Source organism: Lissotriton helveticus, chromosome 9, assembly GCF_964261635.1.
Source record: "Lissotriton helveticus chromosome 9, aLisHel1.1, whole genome shotgun sequence".
In the NCBI taxonomy this organism is placed as follows: Eukaryota; Metazoa; Chordata; class Amphibia; order Caudata; family Salamandridae; genus Lissotriton; species Lissotriton helveticus.
In genome coordinates this window covers 503,944,819-503,961,606 of record NC_136070.1, presented here as the reverse complement: position 1 = coordinate 503,961,606, position 16,788 = coordinate 503,944,819, and the positions used below count along the sequence as shown (strand labels likewise).

The window sequence follows — 16,788 nt, the reverse complement described above, 5'->3', positions numbered from 1 at the left end:
CTGCTGCATCCTGGGGTCCTGGGGTGCCTCCAGGGTATCTAATTCAGCTTAGGCTAGCGCTTCCCTGTCCAATAGCTGGTGCGCCCCATCCTTCCTCCCTTTTGTTTTTCCCATGGCCAGGCCTCCAGCGCGTGTCCAAGTATGTATAGGTACCCCACGGCTTCCTGACCGCGTAAGGAGTGCCAGGCTCCAAATCCACCCCAGTCAAGATCAGGAATCCTGCTCGCCAGGAGGGTCCCTGCTCAGTAGTGAAGTTGCCCCAGCCTGCAGAGCGCTATAGTTCCCCAGCAGCGTAAATTCAGGGGCACTGGAGTAAAGGCCGTGCCGCTGCCATCGATCTCATGCCACCATATCGCGTTCTTGCACTCGTGCCCATTATCATCAATAGAGACACGACACCTCGTTCCCCAGAAGAGGCCCAAGCATATATCCTCCACCACTTTTGGCCCTTCACAGACTATTCCTCCCACGTTGTTCCAAGCCAGGGCCTATTCCATGCATTTCTGGACGCTATCACGGGCCCAGAACTCGACGGTGCTTCCCCACCTCCGGGGCCGTTTCGAGGATACCGAGCCCCCCGGCCTGCCCCAGGCCGCCCCGCCTTGGAGGCTAAAACATCCGCCGCAGTCTTCCGTCGCTTCTCTCAGTGCCCCTCTGCTTGCCACCTCCCAGCCTCAGGGGCCACAGGACCAGGGCATCAGTGTGTTCAACCGCACTCACTGCAGGGACTGCGAGGAAATCCGCAGCACGCCCCTCGCCATGAGCCTCCAGCCGTCCCCCTGTGCACACTCCTGCTCCCGCTACAGCTCGCAGGCCGCAGCTGTTCCCGGTGCCCCGCGTCAGCCTCTACGGGTCAAGCCGCACCCCACTCACTGAGGCAAGATCATTAGCGCCGCTGCTCCTCTGCACTCCGCCAGACGTTCCCTCGTTGCCACACCCTCTCTGGGTCCCTTGGCGCACCCCCCAGGGGGGTCGGGCCTCAGGGTCCGCGCTTTCAGCCTCCGCACCTTCTCTGCTGCAGGCCGTGGTCGCGTGGGGCATCCGTGGCGCAGGACGGGGTAGTCCGCAAACCTCCCGAGCGCGGTCCCGAACCAGTCCACAATTAGACCTCCGTTGTACTGCCCCTTCTGTTCCGCTAGCGAGTGGGCCTCACAGCCAGCGGTTCTGTTCAGCCCCCGTCCCGGGCTCAGCTTTCACAGCATCTGCACCGCCGCCATTTTGGGTCCACTGCCACCAGCAGCCTCGGACTGGGAAACTGCAAAAAAACTCCAGATTTACATCGGGTTTGTCGTCGGGGTAGCGCCAGGCCAGGCCCGCGTCATTTCAAATCCACTCAGTGCCACCAAGTGGGTCGAAAAACTGCTTTAAGTCAGGATTATTATGGGAATCCTCACGGAGCTCAGCGCTCACGCAGCCTGCTCCATCGGCTTCCAAGCAACGCCCCCTGCAGTACCCACTTGTCTGATGTAATTTCGCGACAGTGTGGAAGGTGGTGGCAAATCCTGCCACCCACCGGCATGGGGTGCTCCCCGACGCTCAGATTAGGAAGGTTTGGAGGTTGAAGCAGCAGGGGTGGAGGTGGACGGACCCGCAAGCTGGTTCCCCGCCCCGCCCCTGCGGAAACCGCGACCACGGCCACGCTGAGGCTGGTTCTGCACAGGCTTGGTGGATGGGCGTGCCTGGGTGCCTCTACCTTGGCGACGAAAGGAACGAAAATCAGGAGTGGCCGAGCTCTTAGTAGAAAGACCTAAGGACTTGGCCGCAGCCCTCGAGTCCTTAAAGCGCTCCAGGGCACTGTCAGCCTTGTCGCCAAATCGGCGGGTGCCGTCAAAAGGCATGTCCATGAGTGAGCTCTGGTCATCGGGCGAGAACCCAGTCGAATGCAACCAGGCGTGGTGCCGCAACGCCACAGTCGTAGAAATCGCCCTGCCCAATGTGTCAGCGGTGTCCAACCCACACTGAATATCGAACTTAGCCGCATCCTTACCCTCAGCAATTGCCTGAGAAAAGGATAGCCTGCACCTCCTCAGGACACTGAGGCAACACCTAAGCAACGGCATCCAACACCGCGTGGGAGTAGCGGCCCAACATGCAGGAAGTGTCCACCGACCGCAGCACCAAGCTGGCCGAAGAGAACAACCGCTTCCCAAACTGGTCCAGTCTTTTAGAGTCCTTATCCGGCGGGGCCGTGGGAAAGGCACTTTGTGAAATCGAGGCCTGAATGACCAGGCTCTCAGGTGTAGGGTGAGTGGTCAAGAAGGAGGGATCACCGGGTGCCGGTCGGTGGCACCTGGCGACGTTTTTATCCACCGTGGCCCCTGTGACTGGCCTCGACCAAGTGCCCAAGAGGACCTCTGTTAGGGAATCATTGAAGGAAAGCAACGGCTCCGACGAAGTAGAAGCCGTCTGGATAACCTCGGTGAGGAGGTTGGTCTTGAGGGCCACTGTGGGGAGGTCAAGGTTGAGGGCCTCAGCAGCCCGACAGAGTACCATCATGTAGGAGGCACCTTCCTCCATCGTAGGCGGGGGAGAGGCGAACCCTGGAGACATCGAGGTTGCCTGCATCCTCCAAGTCATCCACCCAATCTTGCTTGGAGTCATATTGCCAGGCAAGAGGGTCCTCGGACCCTTCCCAGTCTCTGTCCACCTCTGGTGTAGAGGGGGCCGGTCGCGGCGGCAGAGCCGGAGACGGAGAAGGGACGAACGGCATTGACGCGCCGGCTAGGTCCAGACCAGCGCCGCCTCCCAATGCGGATCCCAGGTCGGAACAAAATGATCCTGGAACCGGGGCAAGGGAGGGATAATCGTTACCCAGTGTGGCGCCGAGGGTGGAGCGGAGGGCGGTGCCGGAGCCGGCAATGCTGCACCTCATGGCACTGGGGCTGGATCCAATGGTGCAGGATCCTGTGGCACCGGGGATGGAGCAGGTGGCGGAGCCGCGGGGCAAACAGGATGTGGACACAGGACCGTAGGGACCAAAGGCGCGCCGGCGGGAGCCCGAGGCCTAAAAAGGTGGTCCATGGCAGCAAAGGAACTCTTGCACCTGTTTGGGGGTCGCTGACGGACCCGGGTATGGCGGGTAGGCCACGGGACTCCCAGGCTCCAGAGGAGCTGCAGGGGCGAAGCGTCTGTCCCCCCCGTCCCCCTCCGAGGAGCAATGGGGGGACATCGGAGAGCGAACACACTTCTTTGACTTTTTTTTATGGCGTCGCTTACCGGAACTCCAAAGGCGAAGACTTGGAGCCCGAGGAACAACGGCTCTGGTCCCGGGAACGGCCCCTAGACCTGGAGCGGCGGCGTGACGAATGCTGGACCTCCAGCAATTTCCTACGCCACTCATGCAAGGCCTTGGAGGCCATGGCTTGACAGTCCCAGCAGTCCCGGGAGTCGTACGTGCACCAGCAGAAAAAGGGGGGGAGACAAAAATCTCAAAATAGCAGTCAAAAAGTGACTAAGGTACGTGCTCAATCCGGATCTGTGCTTACTTGCGAGGAAAAATAAAGAACTGACGTCAGCACGCATGGGTGGTTCCATAAGTACTCTCCGTGACGTCATCTTGGCACTGACGACGCCAGTGACAGAGGCGGAGCCGCAGGACGCCACCTACTGACGCGCAGGGGTACGGCTAAGCAATACTTTCTGGATCCAGTCTCACGCATGGGGATATTCTAAGGCAAGAAATCTATCACTAACGTGTCTCTTTCAGATGGTGATCTGTCACCAGGAGCGGCCTGTGCACATAAGAGCGGCATGGGGGGCGGGGTGGGCGAGCAGTCAATGACGAGGTAAAGTTAAATAAAAAAAGAAAAGAAAACCACTTACCTTGTGCTTGCCGAATCACCTCAAGACAGGCATTTTTAGGCAGCTTTCATATCCCAAAAAATTACTAGTATCCAGTGTAAATCACATTAGCCTTTTTTTATTCTTTACATACTATGTCCCCTAATTCCTGACCCTTTTATCCTGCACAAAATGTATCACTCACAAAATCTCCTTCCCACAATACTCCACATTCCCCTTAGGCATTTCTTTTTTCTTTTTATTACGAACCTGCTGCACAGGTTTATGTTCCTCTATTAGAGCCCCCATGTATTTGCAATCCAAAATCATATTTCTATGAAAAAAGGTGGATATTCGTCTAATGGTTAAACAAACAGTCTCTTAAGACCGCTCCTTCCAAAGGTAAAGCCGATATTTGGGAAGGCCTAGACTTCTTTTTTATTTTGCCTAAGTGAACAGTTTCTTTTAACAGTACAGTAAATATAATTCCTTATGGAAAATACTATTAGTTAGATAGAACAAAATCTTTAATATATTTATAACAACATATTGGAATGTAGCAAGTCCTTTTTGCAAAACCATAATTTACATACAAAGTTAGGGAAAATTAGATGTCCAGACAATAGTGATTTATATACATGTGGAGTGATGCCAATGTAGCCGCCAGATGTCGAGAACAGACAACCCACATGTCTCTAGTGGAATGAACCCTCAAGCCTTCAGGAGGATTATTTTTATTTAAATGCACGTCAGATTTTTATGCAGGGTATGATCCATCGAGAGGTGGTCCTCTACTGCACAGCCTTGTCCTTCTTTGCTCTGGTGAATCAGATTAAAAGCTGAAAGTCAAGTCAGTGTTCCTTACTATCATCAAAATAAAATCTAAGGGCTCTCTTTGGATCCAAACTAGGGAGTCTCTCCTCCTCCTTAGAGCAGTGAGGGGGGGGGGCAAACAACAAGGGCGTTTGTATGACCGACACAAAAGGGGTCACCACCTTAGGTAGTGCAGCACGTTTTCTGAGAACAAGCTTGTCCTGATAGAAGATAATATACGGTGGGTGAACCGTAAAGGCCTGAAGATCACTCACCTTCTGGGCCAATGTAATGGCCCCCAAGAAGGCCATCTTAAGAGTCAAAAGACTGACAGGACAATTTTGCATGGGTTCAAAAAGAGTGCATATTAGATCGTTCAAAACCAAATTCAAGTCACCATGGGATCCGGTACTCGTAGAAAAGCATTTCACAATACTTTATATTACGAAACTTCTGCAGAAATTTTTGTCCCTCTACTAGAGCCCCCCAGATATTTCCAATCCCAAATCATGCTCCCATGTAAAAAAAGATGGTCATAAGCCTAAAGGATTAGACACACCCGCTCATTCCAAAGGTGAAGCCGATCACTTGTGATGGTTTAGCCTTGTTTGTGTTTTTCCTAGGTGAGCAGTGTCCTTTTAACACTAGGGAAATTTTATTCCTTAAGGAATATACTATAAATTAGAGACAGTGACATCTTTAATATGTTTATCGCAAAACTCTGGAATGTAGAATGCCCTTTTTGTAAAACAATAATTTTACTAAAACTAACATACAAAGATAGGGAACATCAGATGCCCAACCCCGCATTTATCACATTATTTATCAAGTTTTCAGATTTTAACAAGACACTACATAGTTTGTTAATCAACCAGAGTGGTCATTAAGACAGAACTCATTGTAAAGATAACAAGACAGTTTACGTTTTTCTCCAACATAGTTGACAAACTGATATATTTAAGATAGGTGAGTAAAAAATAAATAAGTACCCAATAGCTCTTTTTGAGCTGCTTCCTTCCTTGTAAATTGTTCTTTAAATGTCAAAAGTTTATTTTGAAGGTCATCAAGTTCAGCCTTTTTCGTGTAATAGTCCTGGGCAAGAGCAGTATCTCTGTAGTGTGAATGGCGTTGCTTCAGGTTCTCTTGAAACTGGTTGATATACTGTTGATACATTTTACTGCAAAAGAAATTCAATAAAATATTTCGATATTTTGGGGTGTATCTAAATTTATACACACAAAACAGCTACTACATAACTGCAGACTCTTCATTTATAGGTTCCTTCTCATTCCCAACTATTACAAAAATACTCCTGAAATTGTGCTTGTTGATCTTGAAGATATTTTTAGCAATGGGTTTCATGCTTATGGCTGAACTAAGCATCACCTTCCAGACTGGGATCAATAAAATAAAGCTTAGAGAGGTGAAGATTATCACAAAAGTGGGCATCAAGCTTCTGCCACTAATTCTGGAATGCACACAAAATTACTTTGCACTAATTACAATGTATTTTTATTATTACACGCCTTTTATTCTGAAACATTAGAAAAGTCGCAAACTTTATCACCAAAAAATAAATAATGGAGGAAGATGTAAAATGTCACCGTTAACAACTTCAAGCAAGAACTCTTTTTGTATTCCTGTTTGTACGACTATTAAAGAAGCATTTAAAAATTAAACAAGTTAGAGAAAATCAATTCAATATTCAGAAAAAAAGACATTAAGTATAACTTAACAACATTCTTAAGTACAATGAAAGATGGGGAGGGACAGAGCTCCGAAAGTGAGCGCAAGGAGTGAAATCATTTATAGGCAAGAAGATCCCAACATATAGTGAACTAAATTATCTCACTGGGATTCCTCGCTTTCACAAAAAGGACCTAATCAATATTAGCAATGAATAGCGATATTTATTGCTAAATGCGCTTAGCGATTTTTTTTATCGCTGCCTATCGCTGGATATTTTAGCGGAGAAAACATGCTATTAGCAACGTTTTTCTCCATTGTGCTAAAATATCCAGCAATAGCGGCGAAATGCGAGAATATCGCTGGAAATCCAGCGATATTCTCGCATTAACGCCAATGGGGGCCTAATCTGATAATCCACCCCCCATTTACTATACAGGTAAGTCAACTTTTTAGCAGGCGTTAGATTCTAGCGATAATCAGGCTTAGCGCGATTTTTTTTATCGCTCTGCCTGTCTTGCTAATAGGCGATAGCTGTGTTAGCGACTGTTTTCAGTCGCTAACAGCTTGGGTACACCCACTTTGCATGTCATTAGCGATAAATATCGCTGACATGCAAAGCGGGCCCCAAACATGTAGCTATCGCCTAAAAGCTGTCGCTAGCTGCAGTTAGCGACAGCTTGCTAATAGGGCGATGAAAAGTAGGAAAACTCAGTAGCATGTTTTGACGACCCCTCTAATCCAGAGTTAACAACCTTACATCATTGAAGAATTTGCTCCAGATTTTTTAAGTAATTGGCCGTGGTAGTTTTCTACATCAAGTGTTGGAATATTGGATGAAGGCTCTGAGTTGAAGTAAAAAAAAACGCGCATAGTCACAACAGTAGTAGTCTAGTGTCCACAAAATCTAGGATGATCGTTCAAGTATGCCCTGGCAATAGGGATATGTTGAACTCATCAGGAGGCTTCAACATCAAAACGAAATGCTTCAGGTTAACCCCACGATATTCTATCTTCATAAAGGGAATTGGGAAATGAAGACCAATTTAGGAGGCAAAGTAGGCTCAGAAAGCAGTAAAAATGGGCCTTATGCATAAAGAACACGGTAGTCGCTGTTTGGCTCTGGTGGAGTGAGCCATCAATCCTTCAGGAGGCTTCTTTTTTGCTAATGCATGCCAGATTTCTATGCAGATTATGATCCATAGAGCGTTGTCCTCTTCTTCACAGCCTTGTCCTTCTTTGCTCCTGTGAAGAAACGGGTTCTCCAACTTAAGATGAAAGGAAGCATGTGTTCTGCAAGTTTGTTCTGGTAGAAGATAGTGTACAGTAGATTAAGGTCCTAAAGGTTGCTCACCCTATGGGACAATGTAATGACCACCAAGAAAACCATCTTAAGATTCAAAAGTCAGACAGGAACATTATGCATGGGCTCAAAGGGAGAACACATCAAGTAGGTCAAAACGAAATTCAAGTCCCAATGGGATCCGGCACCTGCAGAAAAGCTGAGATGCCAGACAAATATCCTTTAACTGTGCCCAGCATTCAGACTTTGCTGAGCCAACAATAACACAAACAGAAATACTTCAGACAATTTGGCATGAAGTGGGTCAACATACTTGTCTGAACACCAAGCCACAAACTGGTCTCAATGGCAGGCATATACAGATTTCATCTAAGGACACCTGGCTGCCCGTTTAACATTACCCACTTCGGAAGGAAGACTGAAAACACTCAGATGCCGCCACTCAATCTCCAAGCATGAAGATGTGAGCAAGTTCGGGTGCATGACCTGGTCCTGCTGTTGTGACAGGAGATCCTTGCAGGGGGTTAGCTTCATTGGAGGACACATGCTCATGCCCAGGAGTTTTGTATACCATATTATCCATGCCCAATCTGGAGCCAAAAGGGTGACTTTGGCCCGTTGGTCCTGACCTTCTTGAGGACTCAGGACAGAAGTGGTATCAGTGGAAATGCTTACAGGAGTCCCGAGTTCAACTCCAAGTGGAACGTGTCTCTGAGAGAGAGCTGCTGGGGAAACCCCAACATGCAAAAGCGCTGACAATGCATTCTTGGCAGTGGTAAATAGATTGAGCCAAGGTTCTCTCCAATCACAGAAGAGACCTTGTACCACCTTCGAGTTTACACACCACTCATGACTGCAAGGTGTCAAGAGCTGAGTTCATCTGCCCTGGCATTCAGAGACCCCGGGGGTGCTGTATGGCCAGGAAGATGTCCTGGTGTTCCAGTCATGTCCAGAGACACAGAGTCTCTTGGCACCGGGTCCAGAACCCCACACCACCCTGCTTGTTGCAGTAACAGACGGCGGTGGTTTTGTCAAGAGCACCAGCACCAGCCTCCTTTTGATGGGTGGCAGGAAGGCTTTCAATGCCAAACAGACGTCCCACAATATCAAATGAATGATATGGAGCTGGGTCTCTGCCTGAGAACAGATTCCATTGACCACCACCTCTCCCAGGTAGCCACCTCATCCCAGAATCAATGCATCAGTCGCCATTCTCAGTCCTGGGAGAGTAAGTGGGACAGGTCTGCAGCTGACCAGATAGATTCAGTAGCCACCACTACATATGTCTTGCAGTCTCCTCTGAAAACCAGGATATGATTGGAGGTATTTCCTGAATGCTGTACCCACTGGGACGTCAGATCCTATTGTAGAGCCCTCATGTGCTATCAAGCGTGCTTCACTAGCAAGATACAAGAGGCTATCAGACCCAATAGCTGCAGAATCAGTCTCACAGGAATCCTGGACTGAGGCTCAAACATCAGAATCATAGCCTGAATGTCCTGGACTATACATCGGAGGGTATGTGTGCAAAGCCATTGTGTCCAGAATGGCTCTAATGAAAGGATGTGTTTGAGAAGGAGCAAAGTGTTGATAGTGAATCCCAACAAAGGTTCACCGCAGTCTGGTGGTAGGTGACAACTGCCTGGTGCGAGCCTGCCTTCAACAACTAGTCATCTAGGTTCCAAACGACTGGGACCCCCAAAGATGTGCAGCAACCTTACATCAAAGGCGCACTGATGAGGCAAAAGGGGAGCACAGCAAACTGGAATAGCTCCAAGCATACCATCAACCACATATGACGTCTTTGGGCCTGCATGACGAGAGCACGAAAATAAGCATTCTGCAGGTCCAAAACTGCCATCTAGTCTCCAGGATTCAGGGCAGAAAGGACCTGGACAAGAATGAGCATTTTGAATCTGTCTTTTCACATGAAGGGGTTGAGAGGGTGAATTTTAGAATAGAACAGAGGCCTCAATCCTTTTTCGCTACCAAAAACTAGTGCAAGTAGCAACCATTACCTATTTTTGATGTCGGAACACTATCAATGGCTCCTTTGGCCAAAAGACGCTGCACCTCCTGGAGTAACAATGACAGGTGATCCTCCTAAAACCATTGTACGGACAGTGGCATGAAGGCGGTGTTTCGAGGGATGAAAGGGTGTAACCCTGCCAAAAAATCTGCAGCATCCACATGTCCGCGATGACAGTCTGCCACTCCAGTAAAAAGCACCGCATTCTGCTTCCTACCGGACGGCAGTGCGTACCAAAGAGACTTGGGAGGACTAGGCAGCACATTGTCCCTGTTTCAGCGAGATGTGTGAGAACCTCTGCTGTGGCCATGAAAAGGCTGGGAAGACTGCTGGCCTTGCAGGTATGGCTGAAGTCCCCTATCATAGCCATGGGAGGGATGAAAGCAGGAATACAGTTGGTGAAGGGCAGCAGTCAAACCCAAGGAGCAAGCTGTGACCCTGCTACCCTTAAAGTGCTCCTGTGCTGCATGTACCTTTTCACCAAACAAGCAACAGCCATTAGAGGCATATTCATGAGGCTTGCCTGGACATCCCTCGAAAGGGAGAAAGCCGTGGGTTGACTCTGACGTTTTAAGCCTGTACCACCAAACTATCGGGTGAGGTGGTGGGTGAGGAATGTCTGGTCACCAAGCAATGACTGTGTGCAACCTGGCATTGACTGGGACCCCTGACCAGGGTTTGGACCAAGCCCCAAGGAAGACATCCATGAGGGCTTCATTAAATGGAAGCATGGGCTTTACACAGATTTGGCTTGGGAGGAGCACTTCAGTTAAAACATTAGTTTTAACTTCTACTGAAGGGGAGCTGGAGATCAAGGGCCTCAGCTGCCCTCTTCCTGTCCATGGTAAATGATGGACTCTCTCCAGTGGCTGGGCCAGGTGGAGAGAGCAAACCTGCGTCTAGAGAGGTGTATATCCATTGGCATCACCGAACTTGTGATACCAGTTATCCTCAGGGAAGGACTGAGCAATGTCATCAGTGGGGCCAAAGAAACCATACGCTGCTTCGTCCTCAAACTCAGGGCTGTCAAAAGATAGGGTCACTTTATCCAAACCTGAAGGCTGTCATGGTACAGGCAGCAGCAGTCTTGACCTCTGCTAGGACCGGTGTGGCGCCATCTTGGTCTCGGGCAGAACAACAGTCACCCTCACTGTGCAGCATCTGTGATGCCAGGAATGTATCAAGTGACCGAACTCGGGAGCGGGCCGTGGAGCCGGAATGCATCTGGGGACCAGAGTCAGTCTGGATCTGGGAATAGATCCTGAGGGTGCTGCCGGCATCGGGGGAGGAATTATTGAACACAATCCAGAAGAAACAGTTCTCAACTCCTTGGTGCCAGAAGGCACACTAGCAGCTGTCGGCTACCCAAAGACAAGACCATTGGCTTGTAAAACTCCTGAAGTTGAGCAGGAGTTGTTTGGCAACAGGATATTCCGGGAAGTGCAGAGAAAAAGCCAATCCTGGCTTTGTGGGTGGTGGGCAGTAGTGGGGCCTAGACACGAGGACACCTGAGCACCTTCTAGGCGCTTGGAAGGGTGGAGTGAAGTTGAGCAACACTTCAATGTCTTCTTCTTCTTTTTTGACTAACCCAACAATGATTTTGACATCATGACCGCTGGTCATTGGAACAGCTCCAGGCGATGGCTCGAGATTGTTCACAAAACCCGGACAGCGCGTGGGAGCGACCATGAGAAGCTTCAAAGGCCGCTCCCAAATCATCTTTGGGTGCATTGGGAGAAAGTCGGGGGAGTATTTGGAGTTGTGGCCTGACCTCAGGCATCACAAACATATCTAGCAGGGATCAGTCACAAACATATGTCTGTGACATTCCCTGCAGGCTTAAAACACATAGGTTTTGGAAAGCACATTTCTTTAGCGCACTGGAGGTAGCTCTCAGGATCCACAACTCTTGGGGTGAAAAGAAAGGAACTGATGTCAGCGTGCTGGGGTGGCACCTATGTAGGCACTGCACTCATCACATCACATGCAGACTGAATCGACTTGAAGCTGTCAGCACCACCTACCAGCGGGCATAGGTACTGCTCTAGATTTTCCAGATCCATTCTAATTCCTGGGGAATATTCTAAGGTAAGGAATCTGAGGCTAGAAGCCTCTTCCAGAAACGATGGACATGGTTACTGGAGGCATAGCTGAGATGGAGGATAGAATGAGTACTAGTGAAGAAAGCAATCAGGCTGAGAAATGTAGTGCAAAGAGGTAGATGCAAGGAGGAACACTGGCTGCTAGAAATACTGAAGAGAGCTACATAGTGCTCTTTGGAGGTTTTTGTGGAATAGCTACTTTGGGATTTGTTTCCTGGGTCGACATTTTCAGATCTCTTCTTTGTGAAGCCTGCAGTCAAAACCCAAAGAGAAGTCATACACATATAGTGTCAGGAGTAGGTCTAGTTTGCACTATTAGAAAATCATGGACCCAGCAGTCCAGCAACTTGCCAAGGATCAAAACAATATCTAACAAGTACTCGAAAGTCAAGCACAAACATTAGCACAAAGAGAAGTTCTAAGAGAACCCTTAGAGGCCCATTCCACTAGGATCACCAAAATACAACAAGTTCAAGACACTGCCATATTGCACCTCACAGGTGTAATTGAAAATGCTTGTTTAAACCCAAAAGCCCCCTCATCTGTCCTAATTACATTTGAGCACAGTGAAGATCCAGAATATTTCTGATAGATACTTTTAGATTCAAATTCCTTACCTTTGAATTCCCCAGGCATCCGGCTGGATCCGGAAACTTTTGCATGAGCAGTACTCCTGCGTTCAATCTTGTGGCTCCGAGTGACATTGTCACGTCAGTTATAACGTCGTTGTCACCTATTTAGGCACCACTCAGGCACAGGGATGTCAGTTCTTTTTTTCCCGAGCCAGTTAAGGGATGATCCAGATTAGAGCTACCCCTTTGTCTCTTTTTTGACAGGTTATTTTGAATTCGAGCTATAGAAAGAGTTCCAATTTCAGAAGTAGGCAGTGGTTGTTACTCCTGCTACTTTCTGATTTCGAAGAAGAACAAAGGGTGCAGCCCATTTTGGACCTTTGGACCGGCATTCCCTTCCTTGAACAGGTGAAATTCAAGATGCTCCCATTGGCTGAGGTTTTGTCTGTCCAAGACCGAGAAGACTGGTTGGTGTTGCTGGACTTGCAGGATGCGTATTTCCATATCCCCATCCTGCTGGTCCACAGGCGTTACCTGGGGTTCAAGATAGGCCACGGGCACTTTCCATTCACTGTGCTCCCCTTTGGTCTTACCAGCACCCCTGGGGTGTTCACCAAGGAGATGGCAGTGGTCGCAGCTCATCTAGGCAAGTTGGGGTATCACTCTTCCCCTACTTTGACGACTGGCTGTTGAAGGCGCCTTTGCCTCAGGCTGTCATCTCCCACCTTCAGAATATGGCAGACCTCCTGAATTCGCTGGGGTTCTCCATAAACATGCCAAAGTCACACCTGACTCCTTCTCAGGTGCTCCTTTTCATCTGAGCTGTTCTGGACACACTGCATTTTCAGGTTTATCCTCCAGAGCAGCGAGTCCAGGATAATTAGGTTTTGATACCGATGGTTCAGCCTCTATCCAGGATTTCGGTGAGATTATTGATTCTGAGACTGCTGGGACTCATGGCTTCATTCATCCTGTTAGTAAATCACACCAGTTGGCATATGTGGGCTTTGCAGTGGGACCTGAAATTCCAGTGGGCACAGCATCAGGGGAATCTCTCCGACATGGTTCAGATCTTGGAGGGAACTGCAAAGGGCTGCAGTGGTTGTTGACGAATTACGATTGGGTCAGAGGCAGACCCCTCTCCCTTCTCCAACAAGAACTCACAGTAGAGACAGATGTGTCACTCCTGGAATGAGGCGGCCTTCTGGGAGAGATCAAGGAACACTGGTCTCCGGCAGAGTTGGGCTCCGCATCAACTTGGTGGAGCTTCGGCAATCCGGCTAGCATTGAAAGAATTTCTTCCCTCTATCAAAGGGAAGTTAGTGCAGGTATTCAAGGACAACACAACCATGATGTGGTACTGCAACAAGCATGGTGGGATGGGGTCATGGACCCTTTGTCAAGAGGCCCTGTGTCTCTGGACATGGCTGGAACAGAAGGGATTGCCTTGGTGGTTCAACACCTGGCAGGTTCTCTGAACACCAGGGCAGAAAAACTCAGCCGTTGATGCCTAGCAGATCATGAATGGCATCTCCAGTCTGAGGTGGCACAAGGTCTCCTACAGCAGTGGGGAGAGCTTTGGTTAGATCTGTTTGCCTCTAAAGAGAACGTGCGATGTCAGCAGTTTTCCGCGCTGGATTTTCCAAGCTGACTATCTCTCGACAACGCTTTTCATCGCGAGTGGAGCTTAGGCCTCCTGTACGTATTTCCCCCCACATCACTTCTGCCCAGAGTTCTAAAGAAGATTAAGAACATCCGGGTCCAAGTCATTCTCGTGGGTATGGACTGGGCATGGTGAGTAAGGTATCCAGCGCTTCATCAAATGAGCATCAAGCCTCCGATCAGGCTGCCCCTTCGGGAGGATCTTCTGTTGCAGCAGCAGGGGAGAGTCCTCCACCCAAACCTGTCATCCCTCTGCCTACATGCATGGAGAGTGAGCGGCGTCAGTTGATAGCTTTCGACATTCCACCCAAAGTTTGTAATGTTATTTTGGTGGCCAGGTGGCACTCCACTAAGACGGTATACGCCTGCTGTTGGCAAAGATTTGTAAAATATTGTACAAAAAGGGTCTATTTACCCTCTTTCTGCCTCTCTGTCAAATATTCTTCTCTTTATTCTTACCCTTGCTTAGCAGGGCTCTGATTTGGGTCCCCTCAAGTGTCATCATTCTGCTCTGTCTGCTTTCCTGACGTTGCCGGACCAGCCCTCTTTTATTCAAGTCCCCTATTGTAAATAAGTACTTTAAAGTGCTTGTACACATGTTTCCACCTACGCCCTTAGTCATGCCACAGTGGGACCTTAATTTGGTCCTTACATGTCTTATATGTGCTCCTTTTGAGCCGTTACATAATTGTCCCCTCCTGCTGCTTACCATCAAGACAGCCTTTCTGGTGGTGATAACATCTGCCTGGAGGGTGAGTGAATTGCAGGCAGGTCAATCAAGCCTCCCTATTTGATGACTTTTGTTGATAAGGTGGTGCTTCGTACCCAAGCATAATTTTTACCAAAAGTGGTTACTCCATTCCATCTGGGTCAAACAGTCATGCTGCCCACCTATTTTTGCTCCCCTGCATCCCTCTAAGGAAGAGGAGCGTCTCCCCTGTCTGGACCCAAAAAGAGCATTTTCATTCTACCTTGACCACACAAAAGAGTTCCGGGTGGACTACCAACTTTTTGTGGGTTACGTGGGACCTAAAAAAGGTTGGGCAGTGTAGAAACAGACCATTTTTTGCTGGGTCGTTCTCTGCATTAAGATTTGCTCTGCCCTAGCTAGGAAGCAGCCCCCTGAGGGCTTACGAGCTCATTTCACCAGGTGGAAGATTGTGACCACGGAGTTGGTTTGGGGTGTCACAATCAAGGACATCTGTCAGGCAGCAATTTGGACATCTCCACACACGCTTGGTAAACACTACTGCCTGGACAGTCGGGTCCACAGGGACGGGCATTTCACCTGCAGGACATTTTAGTGAGCAAATTTATCTGCAGTCAACCGCCAGATTAGTATGGCTTGGACATATGTTCAAAGGTATGGAATCTGCTTCTAGAGGTCTCTATCAGATAAACAAGTTACTTACCTTCAGTAACGCATTATCTGGTAGAGACAATATCTGGCAGCAGATTTCTTACGGACCCACCCATGCCTTCCTGCTATGCGGAATTGATAGGGCTAGGGTTGCTCCCTTTTCAGTGTCCTAGTTGTGACACATACACACACAGTCAGTTCACTTCATGTCTCTGCTCTTCTGGCATGGAAAAGTGAAAAGTAACTGATGTCTGCGTGCCAGGGTGGCACCTATGTAGGGGACCGAGATGTCATAACTGACACTTACGATGCCTACGATGTCACACAGAGCCGAACTGAGCCATTGGATGGAGAGCAGGGGTATAGCGCATGCTAAAGTTTTTTGATCCAGCCTGATGCCTGGGGAATTCAAAGGTAAGGAATCTGCAGCTAGATATTGTCTCTACCAGATAATGCGTTACCGAAGGTAAGTAATTTGTTCTACAAGTTTTGAAAGAGTCATGAGGAATGCTGGTTAGCCAAAGTACACTGGAGGCAGAATACTGTCCAATTTGGGGCCTGTGAGCTCCATGCTGCATACCTAGATGTCAATCTATTGGGCACTACATATTACCCGGAGGTGAAAAAGCAATTCTGGAGAGAATACACACTGATTTGGAATCCTGTTGTGTACAAATCAAGAAAGAGAAAGGGGTTATGATGGAGTGCCTCTGGATTTTTTAGTCTACATACCAGGGCCTGGGTGGTTACAACCAATAAAATCTAATGTGACTGAACTATGGACACAATTATACTAGAGCAATTCCTGGAAGCCCCTCCTATTACCACTCAAAGATGTGTAAAACAATACTATTATTTCAACATCACTGAAGCTATCACTTTAGCTTGTTTTTTTCATAGGCCTCACACTCTAGATCCCAAAATATATAATTGAACCTGCCTCTCATGAACCTAATTAAAAAACATTATATTTGATTTTGTTTTAATGTCTGCTCAAGGGGCAGGGTCTACTTAGATTGAACTTAACCCCAGGACCATATCCGATCACATTCCTATCATTTTCAGTCTTCCATGGGAACGTTCTGTTAACCAAATTAGATCATGGACTTTCGACAGGAAACTTTTATTAGATAAACTCTATCAGGAACAGCTCACTGTATGGATCTCAGAGTTTTTTTAAATCAATAGCCGTACCGCGTCGGTCGGTATTGTCTGGGACACTTTCAAAACCGCGTTGCACGGCGAAACTAAGAGATACGCCTTCTATCGTTGGAAAACAGAGCAGCAAATTGTCAAAATTAGAGTTGCAGCGCTTCAGCAAGCTGAGTTGGATTTAAGTATCAATATTCGTATGAGGGAAGATGTAGCTGCAAGTCTGAAATCGGTTGCGATAGCAAAGTCTAACTTACTAGAGCCCTTTTATAAAGATATAGCAACCAAGTATTTTCAATTTCGAACTTCTATGTATGAGCTGGGGGAAA

The 16,788-nt window shown here is 48.3% G+C and overlaps 1 protein-coding gene across 1 annotated transcript in view; it reads right to left on the bottom strand.

Moving 5' to 3' along the window:
• C9H14orf39 (chromosome 9 C14orf39 homolog) overlaps positions 1-16,788 on the bottom strand; it is a 1,496,166-nt gene that overhangs the window by 948,292 nt on the left and 531,086 nt on the right. The window contains exon 7 of the mRNA XM_078660343.1: positions 5,583-5,770. Within this exon, the coding sequence (XP_078516469.1) occupies positions 5,583-5,770 (188 nt within the window). The remainder of the gene's footprint in view (positions 1-5,582; positions 5,771-16,788) is intronic.